General features: G+C 35.8%; 1 protein-coding gene and 1 pseudogene across 2 annotated transcripts; both read right to left on the minus strand.

Annotated features, from left to right (window-relative positions):
* Window positions 1–612: 612 nt before the first annotated feature.
* LOC143611615 (DEK domain-containing chromatin-associated protein 4-like) lies at window positions 613–6393 on the minus strand. 2 transcript variants are annotated; one of them, XM_077085796.1, is made up of 12 exons: window positions 6345–6393; window positions 4146–4669; window positions 4006–4039; window positions 3518–3600; window positions 3075–3134; window positions 2715–2819; window positions 2342–2422; window positions 2180–2263; window positions 1645–2074; window positions 1360–1472; window positions 1070–1100; window positions 613–953 (listed from the first exon to the last, which is right to left on the minus strand). In XM_077085796.1, exons 2-12 carry the CDS (start codon window positions 4665–4667, stop codon window positions 799–801), a joined length of 1698 nt encoding a protein of 565 aa, XP_076941911.1. In that variant the 5' UTR covers window positions 4668–4669; window positions 6345–6393; the 3' UTR covers window positions 613–798. The 2 variants fall into 2 exon arrangements, with proteins under 2 accessions (XP_076941911.1, XP_076941909.1); XM_077085794.1 differs by having other exon boundaries at window positions 614–953; window positions 1645–2080.
* A 2494-nt stretch (window positions 6394–8887) lies between these two features.
* Window positions 8888–19866, minus strand: LOC143611624 (ABC transporter C family member 3-like; annotated as a pseudogene).
* Between the last annotated feature and the right edge of the window lie 387 nt (window positions 19867–20253).

Here is a 20253-nt window from a genome sequence, read left to right on the forward strand (position 1 = left end):
ACCATTGTCTTTCGGTCATCAATGCCACTACATGATGCCTGATTAACCTTCCACCACTTTTAACGTTATTTTCACGAGATTAGTAAAATGACGTCAAAATGTGCAATTTCATTTAGCCCACCCGAGGGTTCACACAGATGGTTTATTTCTCTGTATTTGTATAATTTATTAACAAACTTGACTGTTTATATCAAAATAATATGCTTATAGTTTGTTCAATTTCACAACTGATCTAGATTTTATGGTTAGCTAATGAGAACATCAAAGCATGTAAAAATGGTCAGCCTATGTATTGTGATCATTACTGTTAAACAACCTTTTAGATAATCATAGAGAACAAGGTACTTGATATTTTTCGAACACCCATTGCTCATTGTTTAGTACTCTCGCCTTTAGTTGGTTAAACGTTGGAAATTACTACCAAAAAACTTAGCACTATCTAGAAAGGGGTCGTACACGATGCACAACCAATTATCATCATTTACACAACCCTGAATGAAAGTTTAACCTTATAAATTAGGCATGAACACAGACAACACAAGCATTTGCGTCTAAACATATAAACCATCAACGGGTCAAATTATGAGAACATACAGGCAAATTATCCCATAACTTACACTATCATTACATGTATTATGCATAAAAAGCAGAACTACCATTTACCACTGTACTTCTACTCTTCTTCTACCTCTACAGTGAACACCCTAATCGAATAACTAACATTAAGTTACATGCTTATACCACAAGCAACAAGAAAAACAAAAACCTAGTGAAACGAAAACGGTTTTTTCTGCATGCTCAGGCCTTGACCTCTTGCCCAGATGCTTCTTTTCCAGCAGCTTCCTCGTCATCCTCATCGTCTTCAGCTTCATCAGCTATCTTGGTTAACTCTTCCTGGATCATGAACTTTATGGATGCCTTTCTTGATGTCAGATCTGTATCAAATCTCTTAGCTGACACAAAAACATTACAAACAATAGAATTAAAGCCCATATTGACCGACCTATTTTTAAATAGATCGTCAAAATTGCCACATCCACTAATAAATTAAGGAATAGAGGATGCTTACCGAGCAGCTTGACAATATCAGTAAAGGTTGCCTGCAAAACACAAACAATGCAAAACTTGTAAGAGAGACATACTGGATTTTATATACATTGCATCAAACTCGAACCCTAACGAAATGCAAGATGTATCATGGAACAACCATGTGTGTTATTCTCTTTTACAACTAATTATTTTCTTAGAAAAAGAGGTGTTTCGTAATAATATCACCCACAAATTTTGAAACCTGACAAATCATTATGTGAAATCTTGTTTCTTTGCAATGATTGAACATTTTTGGTAACAGATTCTCACCGTATTGAAGTCAACTTCCTTAAAGATCCCACAGATTGCAGTTCTAAGGTCACCATCACTTATCTTCTGTTTTTCTGATTTAGGCTTCTCTTTCTCTTTCGCCGTCCTTTTCCCTTTGTTAAAAAAGTAATTATCAGCATATAATGAATCACTATATATCTTTAGATAATTATTTGTTACTGACTGATTAGCCTAGCGCCACATTTGACCCAAACCCGTTTTCCCAACCGCCCATTTTGCCATCTCTAATAATTATGGTTAAGAAAAGAGAGAAACATGTGGTACCATTTTTCTCTTTTACTGCATCTCTCTTGTTCTTCCTTGAGAAAGTCTTTGTACCAGAATCAGTTTGATCCGCAACTTGAGAACCACTTATGAATGATTTAACTGGTTTCATCTTTTGAGGTGAGCTGCTAGTCTTTTTGGGTGTAATAACTTCTTTCTTCTCTTTAGGTTTTACACCCGATTCCTTTTTGGAAGATTTAGGTTTGGTTGAACTTCTTTTGCGTTTCTTACTACTTTCCTCTTCAGATTCAGATTCAGGTTCAGGTTCAGACACATCTTCACTTGCAATATCCCCTGATTTCTCATCCTCAGATTTCTCAGTAGCACCGTTCACATCTTCATCGTCTTTTTCATCTTCATCACTCTCTTCTTCTGCATCATTAGGTCTGGCCGCCCTCTTCTTATCCTCTTCAGAAAGGCTTTTAGTTTTCTGCTTCTTCACAAACAAATTATGATGTAAACTATTGTGCTCGCCTAAACATGATTATGATTTATAACTATTGTTATCAGAGATCTTATATTCTATAAGAGGTACCTTAGATGAGCCTTTTGAAGGTGTAGCCTCAGGGGTAGATGTGCTATTCTTGCTTTCACTCTTTCGCTTTTTACCTTTGGTTGACTGCATAACATGACATATTATAAGCAGGAACTGATAAGAGTTAAAAAAAAATTTAAACATAAAAGCTTAAATGCAAACCTGCTCTATCTCTGCAAGCAGCTCACTAGTTGTGGCATGAGGAGTCAACATAAAATCGATCAGCTTTACCACAATATCTTCCTGTTAGCAACACATACATGATGCCATACTATGTTAACAAGAATATATAAACTTCAAAATTAATTCAACTTCAAGGTAAATCTTTTTTTTTACTTAAATTGGTAATTGCATTCAAGAAAGAGTGTGTTGATTTCTAAAAGAAACGTTGAGTCAGGATTAGGGGAAAAGCCACAAAATTGAAAATGTTTGTTTTTAATACAATTACGCGTCCTCGAAGAATTGCATCAGCAACTATTTGATAAATAATCTGCATTAAAAGTTTATAAAAGAACCATACGGTAGCTAAACAAACCTTATTAGCACTGCTGACTGTCATGTCAAATATATCACAGAACTCCAAGAGTTTCTCTTTATTGAGCTTGTCAAGCTTTTCTTTAACTTTTAATTTATGCTTTTCCTGCAATGACAGTATATGTATCACAACCATACATGTCAGGTATTTATATCATGCATAATTTTCTAATGGAATCATATAGTGACACACATCTCTGAACTACTATGAGTTTGAATGTCAATTCATCTATTTTTTTAATCTTATTGTTCTATTTATTTTTCTCTACAAATACATGCTTGTCATACCTTGTAAATTTTTGAAATTTAACCAGTGAGAAAATAAAACCAACAATTTACTGTTAGATAAAATGATTATTACCTCATTTTCAGGCCAGACAAAGCCAGAAAACTGCAAGATATTACTCTTGACCTGCGCGGCCTGCAATTTGAATCGAAAGCTTAATATTAGGTATCCACACATTTATAGTAGCTCACCAAAAGAATAAAACCAAGATCAAAACATAGCAGGATTTAGTGTAAGCCCGGAAAGTACACAAGAACATCACAGAAAATGAGAGCTTATATACAGATAAAAGCTATTAAAAAATGCTTACAAAGTCCATACATACAGAAAGCTATTCATGTATGTGTATCACTAACTACAATTAATCAGCATGATTCAAACCACCAATGTTGGGGGGTTTCTACTTCGTCAATATAAACATTAAGCATAAAAAAAGCATACCAAAGAGAATAAAAAAAATAACACCACTAGATAAATCATACAGATTCATAGATATTCATGAGCTGAAGTTCAATTACCTTTCCTCTTCTTCCAAATAAAATAGTATGGAGCAGTTTGAGATTGTCATCAACCACCTTCTTCTTTGATAGCTTGTATGAAACTGAAAAGTAATATAGGATTTAGACAGAAAACCCAAGATATGCAAGATATGAAAAGTATATACACACATGTATAGTTAAGGTTAGTGGCTTTGTACACATATAAAAATGGTATTGTTAGGTTTATGTTAAAAAATGATGTACCAATTAACCTCACTATCCATAGCTCTATAACTTACCATTAGTGTTAATATTGAAGCCCTAACAAGTGACTAAATCAATTCAACTTCACTTCATTAAGCAATTTGTTTATTTATGAGATAGCATACATTAAGTTATACAAAAGCATATCTTTTATGTTTTATGTCACTTTAGATCAAAAGTTTTCTTGACAGCAAATCAAGGGGTGTTTGATGCAATAAGGAAATGGAAAACAAATATAAGAAATTGAAAACATAAGACAATACCATTTGGAATATCTTTCAGTACTGTACCACGACCCTGCACGTCATTATAACAACAATAAATCAGTAAAAGCAGAGAGATTTAATCGAGTTATTTAAATCCGAACAACAACAGTTTTGAAATTCTAAACAAAAACAATAACCTTTAATATATGGAATTCCTTAGCGGCGTCATTCTCAATGACAGCAACCAGTCGTTCTACAGATTTCCGTGCCCGTACAGGACGTTCAATTGTAGGAGCAACAGGAGTTGTCTGTTCCTTTACTTTTTTCGTGCGGTTTCTTTTCTTTTCACCACCCTTCTTTTTTGCACCTTTTTTTGATCCCTTCTCCTTTGGGGTCTCTTCTTCTTCTTTTGAATCATCAGCTTCTATATTATTATTACTATCAGTCTCCTTGTTTGCATCTTTCTTGCCATCAACTTCCATTGGCTCATCCTCAGGTTCATCATTTCCTTTATTTCCCTCTCCTTCATTATCTTTCACCTCTGCTTCTTCATTAACTTCATCTTCCTTAATTTTATCATTCTCATTATCCTTTACATCTACCTTCATCTTTTCAACAGCCTCCTTTTTCCCATTCACATCATTGGCTGCTTTATCTGAAGAGACAGTCCCGTTCTCCACCGTCTCTGCAACTTCAGAAGTCGCACCTTCTCCCCCCATAACTGAACATTTTATCACAAAAAGTTAATTAAAAGCTCATCAAGAGTCAACACTCAACCAGGCAAGTTCAGTAAAACTATAAAACTAGTCACCTTTAACAAATTAATAACATCAGCCACATGCAACAAAACACAAACAGCAAAAAGCTGCCTAATAACTAAATCCTTAAAGACAAACCCTAAATATCATAAACGGAACGAAAATGTGCACTTCAGCTAAAATACACATGCATTGATCTACATACACAGTTGCAAGTCGCACATACAATGATCTCAGATCAACACATGCACATACATAGCTGTGTTTGAGTCCGCAATACACATTCCTGCCATTTATAAACACAAATGTGCATTCAAGTTATGCCTTTATATAGTTTCAAAACAACGAAATGTTCTTGGAACAAAAACAAAGCCCAAAATCACCTACTTCGAACAGATGACCTCCTGTATGAGCATCAACCATGCAAAACAGATCATAAAAAAAGATATAGAGCCCGTGCAATTAGAATTCTCTGCTTCTGACCACCACTCAAATTTAGCCCCGCTTACCGATATCTGTTTGATCACCAAACGAAATAACTTCAAGGTCTTTCATCAAAGAACATGCTTGTACAGTCTCGTCATACCTCTCCCTATTCATCTACCTACCAAACAAGATATTATCTTCAATCTTCCCACTTTGTATCCACGGTGATTGAGATACATATGCCTTTGATCCTTCTACTTTTACACTTCCTGATATAAATTCAGAGTAAATCAAGGTATGCAGGTTGCTGTTTGTGGCATTGTTGGGTCAGGGAAGCGTAAAAGTAGAAGGATCAAAGGCACATGTCTTTCAATCTCCATGGTTACAAAGTGAGAAGATTGAAGATAATATCTTGTTTGGTAGGCAGATGGATAGAGAAAGGTATGAAAAGCTTCTAGAAGCATAATCCTTGAAGAAAGATCTTGAAATTCTATTGTTTGGTGATCAAAAAGTTGTCAGTGAAAGCAGGGACTAAATTTGAGTGGTGGACAGAAGCAGAGAATTAAAAATTGCACGGGTTCTATATCAAGATTCCGATTTTTATCTTTTGATGATTATGCTCATTCGGGAAGTCATCTTTTCAAGGAACCTGATTTTGGGTTATGTTTTTTGTTTTAAAAAGTTTTTGTAATTTTGAGAGTATTGCATAGCTTGAATGCACATTATGTGTTTTAAAATAACACGAATGCGTCTTGCACCTTCTTCCCCACTATAACTAAACATTTTACCACAAACGGTTAACTAAAACCTCATAATAAGTCAAACTCAACCAGCAACTTCAGTAAAACTATTATAAAACCAGTCACCTTTATCAAACTGAATAACATACGCCACATGCATCAACAACACTCAAGCAGCGAAAAGCTGTGTAAATAACCAAGTCCGAAAAGAGAAACCCTAAATATCATAAACCGAGCGAAAACGTGCACTTGAGCTGAACTACACAACACATGCATTGATCCACATACACATACACAGTTACAAGTAGCAAATACAATGATTTCAGATCAACATATGCACATATATAACAAGGAAACAATTCAACAAAACCCTAACTAGAATAATAATAGAGTTCAAACGTATTAGCATCAAATTAAACCACGTGCCGTTGCAAATTAATAACTAATACAAGTAAATTTGAATAAAACGTACATGAATTAGGGCTGAGTTAAAGGTTTTTGGAGAGAAATTGGTTGTAGCGTTGAGAGTGAAGTGTGTGCGTGTGTGTGTTCGGACTTGAAAGACGGAATTTAAAAGCAGTTAATTAATTAATTAGTGCCATGTCACCGGTGGTGAACGGGTGAGATGTGATTGATATAGAAAACGGACGGTGGATGTGACCGGCAACCGGAGCATCTACTCAACTTCCCGTTGTTGAGTGTTGACTTGTTTAACAAGTGTGTGTATGATTTGTGCTTCACTGACTGCACTCACGTGTTGTTTGCCATATCCAAACTACAAAATGCTTAGCTGCCTAGTGATCTTCTATTCTTTTTTTATTTTTATTTTTTTTTGTTTCTAATGACCAACCAAACAATTTATTGGGGAATGTTAACGTACAAATGAAATTAACGTGCTAAACGTGAGAATCAAGTAGAATAATTATATATACAAGTAGAGTAGTTATGTACTTACATCATAGAGTAATTACATAATTACTCTACTTGTATATATAATTACTCTACTTGATTCTCATGTTTAGCACGATAATTTCATTTGTATTTGTTTATTATACACGCAAACTAGCAAGATGCTAGAAACGACGTGTCCACCAATAAAATGAAGAAACACCATTACAACTTCACCCAATATTCATATCTCTTCCGTTATATCCTTACATTCGATTAAAAAAATAAAAATACACTACCTTTTTTATGTCAAACCTAGCCCCTTAGACCTATTATTTCTTACCCGCAAGAAACTTGGTGCTTTTATTTCACTAATCGTGCTGCTTATGGATGCCGGTTTTCTTTCGGACACCACTAAATTTCTCAGTGTCCAAATACACCAAATCATCGTCAAGCACACCGCATGAAACGCCTTCGTCCTTTTTTTCGATAGTGAGAAGTATTTATACAATTCCAATAAATCATGAGTTGAGAAAGCATAGATAGACGGTACGTTACACCAAGTAGCAATAATGCTCCAAACCGATTGCGCAAATTGACAGGACACAAAGAGACGCTCTGCCGACTCCACTTCCTCCTCACAAATCGGGCAAACCATCGACACAACCATCACACCACGTTTAGCCAAAGCAAATAACACCGGTATTCTTTTCATTTCCGCTCTTCACGCTAAAAACCCCACCCTTTTTGGTACAAAATTGTTCCATTCCACGACATAATTATTCCTCACACCTACGTTTGTTGCAAACAGTTGTTTTAAGCTCCAAACTAAGAATGTTCCACCATCATGGCATCATGAATATACAAGCAATTAAGATAAAACATAATAATATAGGATGCAGGCAAAATACAAAAAAACAATAAAATACTACTGTATATAGTTTAAGTATTTATTTAGTTATTTTTTATCTTGAAATTAATATTTAATAGTTACCAATTAAAAATAAATGGTAATAAACGATTTTAAGAATTTTGTTGTTTTAAATTGTGAGATGACAAGTGAAAAAACTTGTAAGTTTCATTAGAGAGTATAAATTGTAATTATAATTATAGTTATATTATATAATATTATGTTAATCAGATGAGTGTAGTGTTTAATTAATGTCTTTGTTGGTTATTTCAAAATGATTGGAAGATTTAAATTCTGTATATGTGCTTAGTGGCGGACCTAGAAACTTTTCCATTGACGCACGAATTTGTAGGGGTTGGATGGGTTAATATTAATTAAACGAAAATGGTTTGATTTGGGTTGGGTCGAATAGGATCACATAATAAATAAATAAAACAAAATTAATTTCAAATACACAATACAAATACGTCAATTGTTATTAGAAATCACTAATAAAAACACAATATCTCTTAACAAATTTAATAAACGTAGACACTTGCTCTATACGAATTTCTTTTTGTTATAGAAACATAGCCGTTGCACTTATTGGCGAAACAAGAAAACATCTAACTTTTTATTAACAATTTAATCTTTTTATAAATAAAATTGTTATTAGGATTTTACTATTACTTTAGGTAGTATTTAACAAACTAATGAACGTGGACATTTGATTTGAGTTTTCTGTTTTGTCAAACATCGTTTCAAAAAGACATGTATACATGATAAAGAACCAGATGCTAGTCCCCCGCGTGTTACATGAAGGCCATAATGATATGTTTTACAAACTAGCGGATCGCCATAAATCAAATATTAGCGCTAAAGTTATACGCAGATGTCATTGACACACAATGTCATAACTTCTAAAAAAATCTACACTGTTAATGTATAATCACAATCATTTTATAACTGCAACCAAATAAAGTACCATTTGATTCCTTTAGCAACCAACTTTCAACACACATCATCCGCATTCAAAGCTTCCAATATGCTTGCATGTAGCCGGCTACAATGAGGACTTCCAATATGCTTGCATGTATAGGGTGCTTCAAACCATTTGTCTTCCACCATGCTGTAGTATATCAAGATTAAGTTTGGTGAACAAGCTGCTCTTCAATGTAATATTTATTTAACCTCCAAAAACCAACAAGAATATAAAAATTAGTCATACCTGCAAGGTTCTAACTGCTGGAACTGGATCTCATGCTATACTCAGCAACAAGCTTTGCAAACGAGGACGATTTATCTTCCAGCAACTTTGTTGGGGAATCATATTCGTCAATCAGACCTGCATACCGAACAAAAATAAATTACTTACATTGTTTTTAACCCATGACATAAAGGACACCAAAGTTTATAAACAAACCCTGTTCTAGAACCAAGACCATGTCACTATCGAGCACAGAGGTAATACGATGCGCGATCATTATCACAGTGGAGTTGGTAAAGTGATTCCCTAGTGTTTGCTGAATCATTCCATCAGTTGCAGTGTCGACTGATGCGGTAGCCTCGTCAAGTACTAAGACTTTGGTCCTTTTAAGTAACACACGCCGAGACAGACCAGTTGCCTTTGACCAACGCTCCAGTTCTCTCCATTCTCGGTAACTATGAAGTTTAATTTTTAAAGTTAAATATAAGAAAAAGAACTGATGCAAAGACTATGAGCCATACCTGGTGAGTCAAGCTTCCCTTCTTTACTCCTTACTTCGTCGCCAAGTTGGCACTTATCAAGAGCCTGAATTAACAAATATAGTTAAGTTAAATTATACTATTATAGCACCATAATAACAGTTTGAATGCATTCAAATGGATATTTTGTAATTTAACTACCTCCCAAATCTGATCATCTGTGTACTCTTCAAGGGGATCCAAGTTGCTTCGGATAGTCCCCTCAAACATGGTTGGATCTTGAGGAATTATGCTCAATCTTGAACGAAGATCATGAAGTCCGATCATAGATATGTTGATTCCATCTATCAGAATCTGTCCAGCTGCTGGCTCCACAAGGCGGAAGAGTGTTTGTATCAAAGTCGACTTACCACTTCCGGTTCTTCCCACAATCCCACTTTTCTTTCCACCACTGAAAGTGCACGTAATGCCTCGCAACACAAGTGGCAAATGTGGTGCATACCGAACCTTCCAAAAAAATTAAAGCCATTAAAATCAATCATTAATGCTGTAAAAGTAAAATAGCTAACAAACAAGTGTATGATTTAAGACTTTAAGTACCTCCAAATGCTGTATATCAACTTCACCCTGTGATGGCCATTGATCATCAGGCCTATTTGATTCTATAACAAGAGGTGGCTCACTCGGAATAGACGAGTACTGAAATATTCTTTCAACTGAAATAATCTTGTCTTCAAGGTTGGTAAGAGCGTATAATATCCATCCTTGCAGATTACTTAAAGAAAGCCCGTAAGTAACAGCCATTCCCGCAATACCTTGAGCATATAAAAACAGAAGCTTCTGTCAATCAAGTATTCTTCATTGTAGATCAATATAGTATGCATAAAGAAAGAACAACAACTTACTTGGATCGATGGTTCCCTCGGGGATCAAAATCAAAAAAGTTAAAAATGCAGCAAAGGTTAAACAAGACAGCATATCTAGACAAAATCCTAACCATTCCTTAGCTGCAGTAAGATGAAACTTCGGCCTTGAAAAATCATCATTTAATTTCAGATTAACGTTCTGGAATCTGGATTGTTGATCAAAACTCCTGATGGTTGTTGATCCTGATATTGTTTCAGCAAAGGACCTTTGCAAACTCCAGCTAGCCTTGCCATTTCTCGTGCTGAAGGCAAGTAATAATACTGCATCCAGATGCACAATCCTGCAACCAGAACAAATATGATGACCACCTCCCAAGCTGCCTGTGACATTACTGCAACGACACCAAGAATCTGAACGACAGCAAATACAAGTGATCCAAATTGGTCAGGAACATCCAAATCCACCATACTTTGGTCTGTAGATGCCTATAAATATAAAAACTTAACAACATTAGCATAATTGCAAAATCTGAAATGTTTTTTCATATTAACAATGAGAATACAATTGCTTACTCTAGTTAGTATTCGTCCGCTTGGAGTAGAGTCGAAGAAAGACATGGATGACCGGAAAATCGCCAAGTGCATTTTGCGGAAGAGAACAGTAGCTGCCTTATATGAAAAGGTTGCAACAAGCAAGCCTCTAGCAAGTATGCACAGTGAGCATCCGACTGCTAAAGCTGCATAAACAATTATCAAGGTTGAGCCTGTGACCGAGGCGGGATCACTTGGTGACCCTGAAGATGCCCAAGCCATCCAGTAATTGCTTACGATCTCTAGTGTTTGGAAGAGACCTTGTGTCAATATTATGAATGGTACTAGTGCACCACCATAAGCCGTTGTCAGGTATTTCCAGTAGACCGAGAAGCCGACTCTTCCTTTTTCCCGTTCTTCTTCTTGAACAAGTTGCGCTTTTGAACCCGAGGAATTGTCTGATTTGACATTTTGGCCATCGCTTGAGTTCTTCTTGGAACTACCTGCTTGTTCTTGAACAGTTGTCTCCTTGGAATCAATGGCTGATAATGCTTCTTTATGTGCTCCTACAAGGTCCATAAAATCGCTTCCTGACTTGAGGATATCATCATACTTTCCGGCCTGTGTAATTCTTCCGTCTCTTAAAACCTGATTGTGATGACAACATATTACACAACTGGACTTTAACATATATGAAACAATGGATCGCCAAAAATATATTAACTTCAAACAACCATGATCTTTTTTACCTAAGTGGAGTTACCAGTTACCACGCATTTGACCATTTTGGCCCTAATATCTAGGGGTGCAAACTAGCCGAGACGAGCCCGAGCTCAACTAGGCTCGAGCTCGGCTCGTTTAACTTACACAAAGCCGAGCTCGTTTCGAGCTCTATTTTCAAAGCTCGAGCTCAGCTTGTGAGTAGATTTTCAAGCTCAAGCTCGGCTCGGGCTCGGCTCATTTACTTTTTATCAATTATTTTTTATATAATTATAATTATTTATATATATTTTTTATTATAAGTTTATGAATAATATAATATATATTATTTGGTTATTCTTATTTGTTTTCTCATAACATTATATATATTAATCAATAATTATTAAATATATATTTTAAAAAATTATAATTAGCTTGCGAGCCGGCTCGAGCTCGGGCTCATTTATTAAACGAACTTACTTTTAGGCTCGATTTCGGGCTCGGGATCGATCAAGCTTTTTAACCAGCCGATCTCGAGTAGCTCGCGAGCAGCTCGCCTCGTTTGCACCCCTACTAATATCAAACCAAATTCTATCGTACAAACTAAATAAAATAAAAGACTTAGTTGGCTAACCAGGATGGAATCTGCATCAGGTAAGAACTCTACTTGATGCGTGACATAAATAACTGTCTTTTGAGTCCAGTAATCGCATTATGCATTCCTGTTATTTATAAACACAAATATACATTCAAGTTATGTAATTAAACCTTTATATAGTTTCAAAACAATGAAAGGTTCTTGGAACAAAAGCAAAACCAAAAATCACTTACATTAAACAGATGACTTCCTGTGTGAGCATCAACAGCACTAAAAGGATCATCGAAAAGATAAATATCAGCGTCTTGATAAAGAGCCCGAGCTATTTGTATCCTCTGCTTTTGACCCCCGCTCAGATTGATCCCTCGCTCACCAATTAGCGTTTGATCACCAAAAGAAAGACTTTCAAGATCTTTCTTCAATGTGCATGCTTCCAGAACCTTATCGTACCTCTCTGTATTCATCTTCCTGCCAAACAGTATATTTTCTTCAACCGTTCCACTTTGAATCCAAGGAGATTGAGCTACATACACCTTTGACCCTTCAACTTTCACACTTCCTGATATCTTAGATACCTCACCCAAAATACAAGACAGCAAGCTCGACTTCCCTGACCCAACGGTCCCACAAACCGCAACCCGCATACCATGATTCACTCTGAGGTTTATATCTTTCAAAGTCGGGCTAGAAGATGCATTTGGATCCCAAGAAAAATTGCCATCTATGATCTCAACAGCACTTTCAGAACTACCTAGTGCAACCTTACTAACAGCACTAGAATCAATGTCGTTGAGGCAAAGATATGTGGCAATTCGATCAAGTGAGACTTTCATTTGGAAAAACACTGATATCGATTTGGGAAGATCGTAAATCGGCCCTTGAACTATCTTAAAAGTTGCGAGTGCAGAAAGCACTTTTCCTGATTCAAGGGGGATGCCAGAAAATAAACATGTTGCGAAAGTGGCCACCGCAACAATACTCGGAGCGCCCCAGAAGATAAAAGTAGTCACGGATAAAGTATACGTGTACTTCTTCAACGCACCTTCTTCTTCATCTCTAAGTTTGATGATTTTGGACAGAAACTTCATTTCCCAACCTTGAAGTTTAAGAATCCTCATATTTCTTAGAATTTCAGAAGTCGATTTCATCCGTTTATCTTTGGACTTCATCAAGTCACGTTGAAGCTCTTCTTGGATGTTTCCAAGTGGAATATTGGCCAACAACACAAGAATTGTGGCAATTAATTAATGAAGTAATGAAGGCTAGTCCTAAATTTTTGTACAAAAGTGCTAATCCAACACCTACTTGCACTAGTACTAGCCACAAAGCATGCATATGTGTTAAAATAAATAAAATTATTTTTCAGTTTTATATTGTTTTTCTAATACTTTGCCTTTTATTTGTGGCTGTTGAGATCTTTGTTTTGGGCTTGGCTTCTGACCTGGTAGCTTGTCTCTGGTGGGCTGCTGTCTTAGTGGGCTTAGCTTGGAAAAGAAGTTTTGTGGTGTCGGTGGCTCTCCTTCAGTATATGTCATCGAATGTTTCCTGGTGGCTCAACACAACACACATCAAGAAAACCCTCTCTCTGTTCATTCGGGTTTACAACCTCTGAATCTTTTTTATTCTCTTTGTTTGTCTTCAATCACATATTGTTGGTTGTCTTTGTTTATTAAGTTTTTTATTCTTGGATCTGGTTCAATAATAAGATCAGAATTTAAGTTTTTGACATGGCATCAGAGCTATGACTCGGTACCTCTCGTTAATTCCGCTGCTGTGATTATTCTATTCGATTGAGGAATATTTTCTCGTTTTGGGTTTGCTCCTCCTAAATCTGCACTGTACATATTTTGAGTTACCAGCAATCTTCTGCTCAGACTGTTAATTAGGGCATATCAATTCGTAATCTGCAAGGCGTTGTGGGCACTATCAAATCTGCTAGAGGATTGGTGGCTTTCAAAAATCCCGGTGAGATCTTTTCATATCTTTTATTTTCTGTTGGCAATAGGCTTTGATGTTGCTGGGTTAGTCGGACCAGTTTATTTGTGACCTTGTTTTTCTTTGTGCGTGTTCGTGAGTGTTTGCTCGATTATTTGATCTCTTGTTTGTTAAATGGGTGATTCCGGTAGTTCTAGTGTTACCGAGATTAGTAAATTAGATGCTAGTGATCCCTTGCATCTTCACGCAAGTGAGTCTAGCACATTAACTGTGGTACATATCAAGTTGAAGGGATCAGAGAATTACACTGTCTGGGCAAATGCCATGCTTCTTGCCCTACAAGTTAAAAATAAAATTGGTTTTATTGATGGATCTTGTAAAAGATCAACTAATAATGAGATTCTTGCTAAACAATGGGATCGGTGTAATTCTGTGGTTCTTTCATGGATTCTTAATTCTGTTTCCGAAGAGTTGTATTTAGGACAAGTTTTTTTCTAAATTTGCTCGTGATGTGTGGGAAGAATTAAAGGAAACATATGATAAAGTTGATGGTTCAGTTGTGTTTAGTTATATCAAAAAATTAATTCAGTTAATCAAAATGGTAGTACTGTGTCAGATTATTATCATAGGCTTAATACTATGTGAAAACAGTTTGATGCTTTGGTTCAATTGCCTTCTTGTAGTTGCAGTGCTTTTGGAAAATTCAATGATTTTAATCACCTTATAAAACTTATGCAATTTTTGATGGGCCTTGATGATACTTATCAGTCTGTTAGAACTTCTTTGTTAACTACAGATCCTTTACCTACTATTAAAACTGCTTTCTCTATTGTGTCTAGGGAGGAATCCCATAGAAATTCTAGTGAGACTTCAAAAAGTCAAACCCAGACCCAAAATATGGGTTTCTTTTCTAAAACTAATCAGTCTTTTGATTCAAAAAAAAATTTCAGCAGAGGGCCCAACCCTAACCTTAAGTGCACTCATTGTAATAAGGTTGGACACACTATTGAAAGATGTTTTGAAATTGTTGGATACCCCCAAGGACCCAGAACTAGAGGGGGTCAACCATATAGTCAATCTAATAAACCTGTTGTCTCTAATAATGTTGTTCAACATAAGAATGATCAATCAGGTGGTAGTTCAGGCACTTTCTTCTCTCCAAACTGTTGAATTTGTTAAATGAAAAATCTGGAGAAGAAACTTCTGTTCTCGTGTAGGAGGTAAACCTTTTGGGTCCTTTTCTGCTAGTAGTTTTGGTGATAGAATTTTTTGTTTTGCTAGTAAGTTTCCGTTTTTGAGTAACTCTGGATGGAATGTCGATTAAGGTGCCAACCAGCACATGGTAAAATTTGATAAAAATGTGTTTGATCAAGTAGATGTGTCTGAATTTAATGTAACTGTTAGACATCCAAATGGTTCAGATGCAATAGTGACTAAAATTGGCAGTATAAAATTGAGTGAAACTGTTATTTTAACTGATGTGCTTGTGGTCCCTGAGTATCATGTGAATTTATTATCTGTTCATAAGCTTGCTAAGGATAGTAAAATTAAAGTTACATTTTATGAAAATAATTGTTATCTTCAGGATGTACTCATAAGGAGAATCCTGGTGACTGGTAATCAAGTTGATGGACTGTATTTTTGTGGTGATGGTTCTAGTTCTTTTCAGGTGTACTTAAGTAATTTTGATACATTAAATATGTGGCATACTAGACTAGGACATCCTTCTTATCAGTTTGATAAAACAGTTAAGATTATCAGAAGGTCATATTCAGAATTGTTTTAGAGACAAGGGCATCATTCATCATACCTTTTGTACATATACTCCACAACAAAATGGTGTTGTGGAGAGAAAACATAGGCATTTGTTGAATGTTGCTAGATCACTTTTGTTTCAAGGGAATGTTCCCCTTTCTTTTTGGTCTGAATGCGTTTTAACTGCTGCGTATCTTATTAATAGGACACCATCCTCAGTGTTAGAAGGCAAAACCCCCTATGAGTGTTTTTTTTTGGTTTTAAACCCTCGTTGTTTCATTTAAGGAACTTTGGTTGCTTATGTTTTAGTACTGTTTTAAATGTTCATGATAAATTTGATAGTAGGTCTGAAAAATGTGTTTTCATAGGTTATTCTTATCAAAAAAAGGGCTATAAGTTATGGAGTTTAAATAATAAAAAGGTTATTTTTTCAAGAGATGTAAAGTTTTATGAAAATATTTTTCCTTTTAAAAATAGTAACTCAAAAAAAACTTTTGAAAATTATGAATCTGTTTCTATTAACAATTTAAATTTTTTTGATCTATTTGATGAAGATGTTTTCAAATGTTCCTTAAATGATCTAAATCCTGGTGATGATGCGGGGGTGCACATTGATCACTCTAGTGATGATCAGCAACCTAGTAGCAACTCAAGGACTTTAGATGAAACTGAGACTAATGTTTCACAATCTAGTAGTTCTAGAGATGGCACTAGTGAGGTAGATCCACCTGGAGTTGAAAGTGAGAATGTCAGCTCTTCTGAGGGTATCCCTACTCAACCTCCTCTTAGAAAATCTTCTAGGAGCCCTGTGTTACCTAAAAAACTTAGTGATTTTGTTGTTGAAGGGAAAGTTAAGTATGGTTTTGAAAAGGTGGTCAATTACTCTAATTTACCTGTTGAGAATTTTTCTTTTGTGTCTAGCCTCAACAAAACTGTTGAGCCTAGAAATTACTATGAAGCTTCAACAGACTCTAATTGGGTTAATGCTATGAATGATGAAATGAATGCTCTTTATACTAATAATACTTGGGAACTTGTTGAGTTGCCTAGTGACAAAAAAGCTATAGGTTGTAGATGGGTTTATAAAATAAAATACAAGTCAAATGGTGAAATTGATCGATATAAGGCTCGTTTAGTTGCTAAAGGTTACAACCAAAGAGAAGGAGTTGATTTTGATGAGACCTTCTCGCCGGTTGTTAAAATGGTTACCGTTAGGTGTGTTATAAGTTTGGCTGTTGAAAATAATTGGTCTTTGTTTCAGTTAGATGTTAATAATGCTTTTCTGTATGGTGAGTTGCATGAAGATGTCTATATGAAATTACCTGATGGTTATTTTTCAAAAGATAATACTCGTGTGTGTAAGCTTGTTAAATCTCTATATGGCTTAAAACAAGCACCACGAATGTGGAATGCTAAACTTGTGTCTGCTTTGCTAAAAATGGGATTTACCCAGTCTATTTGTGACTATTCCTTGTTTATTAAGTCTGAAAAATCTGTGATTGTTATCTTACTTGTTTATGTTGATGATATAGTGGTGACAAGAAATGATGTTGCTGCCATTAATGAAGTTAAACAAATGTTAAAATCAAATTTTATGATTAAAGATTTGGGTCCCTATTTTCTGGGTATTGAAGTTGTTAAGTCAGACCAAGGGATTTGTTTGTCTCAACGAAAATATTGCATGGAGTTGTTAGCTGAGTATGGCATGAGTGCAGGCAAACCAGTTAACACTCCTATAGAACAAAATTATGTTGTCACAAATATGTGTGAAAAAAATAAGTCTTTTTTAACAAATGTCGCTGGGTATCAAAAATTAATTGGGAAATTAATATACCTTTCTCATACAAGACCTGATATTTGCTATGCTGTTCAATTTTTAAGTCAATATATGCATAAACCGTCTAATGCACATTTGCAGATAGCTTTAAGATTGTTGAGATACTTAACAAAAGCTCCTGGTTTGGGAGTTTTATTCAAAAAAGGGGGATCTTTTAATATTACCGGGTACTCTGATTCTGATTGGGCTAAATGCCTAGATACTCGACGATCTGTAACAGGTTTTTGTATTTTCCTTGGCGGATCACTTGTGTCATGGAAAAGCAAGAAGCAGTTGGTTGTTTCTCGGTCATCCACTGAAGCTGAGTATAAGGCTATGTGTGCTTGTACCGAAGAAATAGTTTGGATCAAGAACTTGTTAAAGGAGTTAAAAGTCAATATTGATCTTCCTGTGTCCTTACATTGTGATAATAATGCAGCAATATCAATAGCTGCAAATCCTGTTTTTCACAATCGAACAAAACATTTTGAGGTTGACTTGTTTTTCCTGCGTGAAAGAATATCATCTGGAGTTATTAAAACTGTATCTATAAGATCCGACAAGCAATTGGCGGACATGTTTACTAAAGGTCTTTTGGTAAGTCAGCACGCCGTTATGTTACAAAACTTGGGTTTGTTTAATATATATGGATATAAAACTAAGGGGGGGGGGGAGGGGGGGGGAGGTGTTAAAATAAATAAAATTATTTTTCAGTTTTATATTGTTTTTCTAATACTTTGCCTTTTATTTGTGGCTGGTGAGATCTTTGTTTTGGGCTTGGCTTCGGACCTGGTAGCTTGTCTCTGGTGGGCTGGTGTCTTAGTGGGCTTAGCTTGGAAAAGAAGTTTTGTGGTGTCGGTGGCTCTCCTTCAGTATATATCATCGAATGTTTCCTGGTGGCTCAACACAACACACATCAAGAAAACCCTATCTCTGTTCATTCGGGTTTACAACCTCTGAATCTTTTTTATTCTCTTTGTTGTCTTCAATCACATATTGTTGGTTGTCTTTGTTTATTAAGTTTTGTATTCTTGGATCTGGTTCAATAATAAGATCAGAATTTAAGTTTTTGACAATATGCCAAACAAAGGTACATATCCTTTCAGCATCAACAGCCATAAAGTTTATGATTTCGCCACTCGAGTTCCCTTGCTTTGACTGACCAGAAATGGTCAGACCCTTTTGGTAAATCATGGCAACAATGGCGGATCGGGCCCTAATTCCAGCCTGCTGGAGCTTGAACCACCAATGTCGTTGTGCTAAGCAGCCGATAATTTTTGAAACAACAAACGCAGCCACCAAAACAAAACCTTGGTTTTCATAATCTTGATATCCGTTCAGATATTGAACGAATGAGTCTATGAGGTAAGGACCAACATAACTAGACAAAGTATACGTTAGAGCAAGCACTCCCGTGATCACAACGTCTTTCCACATAATGCAAAATAAGGCTTTTGAGAGACCAAATGTAGTGATTTGATTCTCCCCATCGCTAAAAGACTCTACTTTGTTTAACAAAACAGGAAACACTTCTCCGACCTTATCAATACTTGCAAGTTGAGGGACATCTTTAAGGTCTAATGGCCATTTGTTGCCTTTCGCAATTAAAGAACTCACCAAAGAAAATGTCAGCAGGCTAACGAAACTCGCATTTTCATAGGTTGACACAATTTCACCGCTAGACACACCAGAATTCAAAAGGGGTTCTTCAAGATTTTGACTTCGGGATTCCTCCTCGGTTTTATGGAACAACCCCACAAAACAAAGAAACAAACCCATGATACTAGACACGAAATCAGACACGAAGAACATAGAAACTGAATCATGGGTTCTGTTATAATAAACATAGTCTACCACAACGAGATAACAAGAAACCGAAAAGAAGAACACCCACCAAACCCTTAAAATAACAGGGTATCCTGTAGACGAATTCGAAACAAGTGTGTGTAAATAAACCGAAACAAAGGACCAAACCACTGTTCCAAGAACACCATGCAAAATGATCACACTGTTTCCAACAGTCCAGTCATTTCTATACCAACAAACACTAGTCTCCAAGATACACAAAACAAGATGAAACAGTGAAAGTGCAAGAGAACATAAAAGAGTTTGTTTGTAAAACAAACACCTAGAAGCACTCTGTGTTGAAACCACAGTTAGATCAGTTCTGAATTTTTTGCATACCCAAGAGATTAATATGAAAAACAGGAACACAAATTGTACAGAAGCAACACACCCATGTAAGAAAATTGGGTTCAACAAGAAATCAGCAGCAGGGTTCATCAGAGACTCATAAAGCATACCGATTCTTGAGATGATGTAGATCGCCATTGTTTGTGGAGTGACTGAGTGTAGTAAGATGTTCTTGATTTTGATGTTCTTCAGATGTAAGAAACTAACAGAGGCTCTAAAGAAGATGGAGTGTTCTTTTATAGTAAGTTTCCGTTAAGGAAAAGGTGGTATATAGAGTGTTTATTCTGTTGCATTATTAAGGTGTAAACGAGCCGAGCCGAGTCCGAGCTCGGCTTGTAACGAGCTCTTTTTCTAAGCTCAAGCTCAGTTCATGAGTTTTTTAAGATCGGGTGTGGCTCGTTTATTATTTATTAGTTAAATTTATATACATTTTTTATTAGTTTTATATAGTTTGAGAAAAACTTTAAACGAGCCTAATCCCGGCTTGATCTCGTTTAGTACCATAAATGAGTCAAAGCTCGACTA

Source organism: Bidens hawaiensis, unplaced genomic scaffold, assembly GCF_021521415.1.
Source record: "Bidens hawaiensis isolate Kalapana, Puna unplaced genomic scaffold, B.hawaiensis_p1.1 tig00031809_1, whole genome shotgun sequence".
NCBI lineage: Eukaryota > Viridiplantae > Streptophyta > Magnoliopsida > Asterales > Asteraceae > Bidens > Bidens hawaiensis.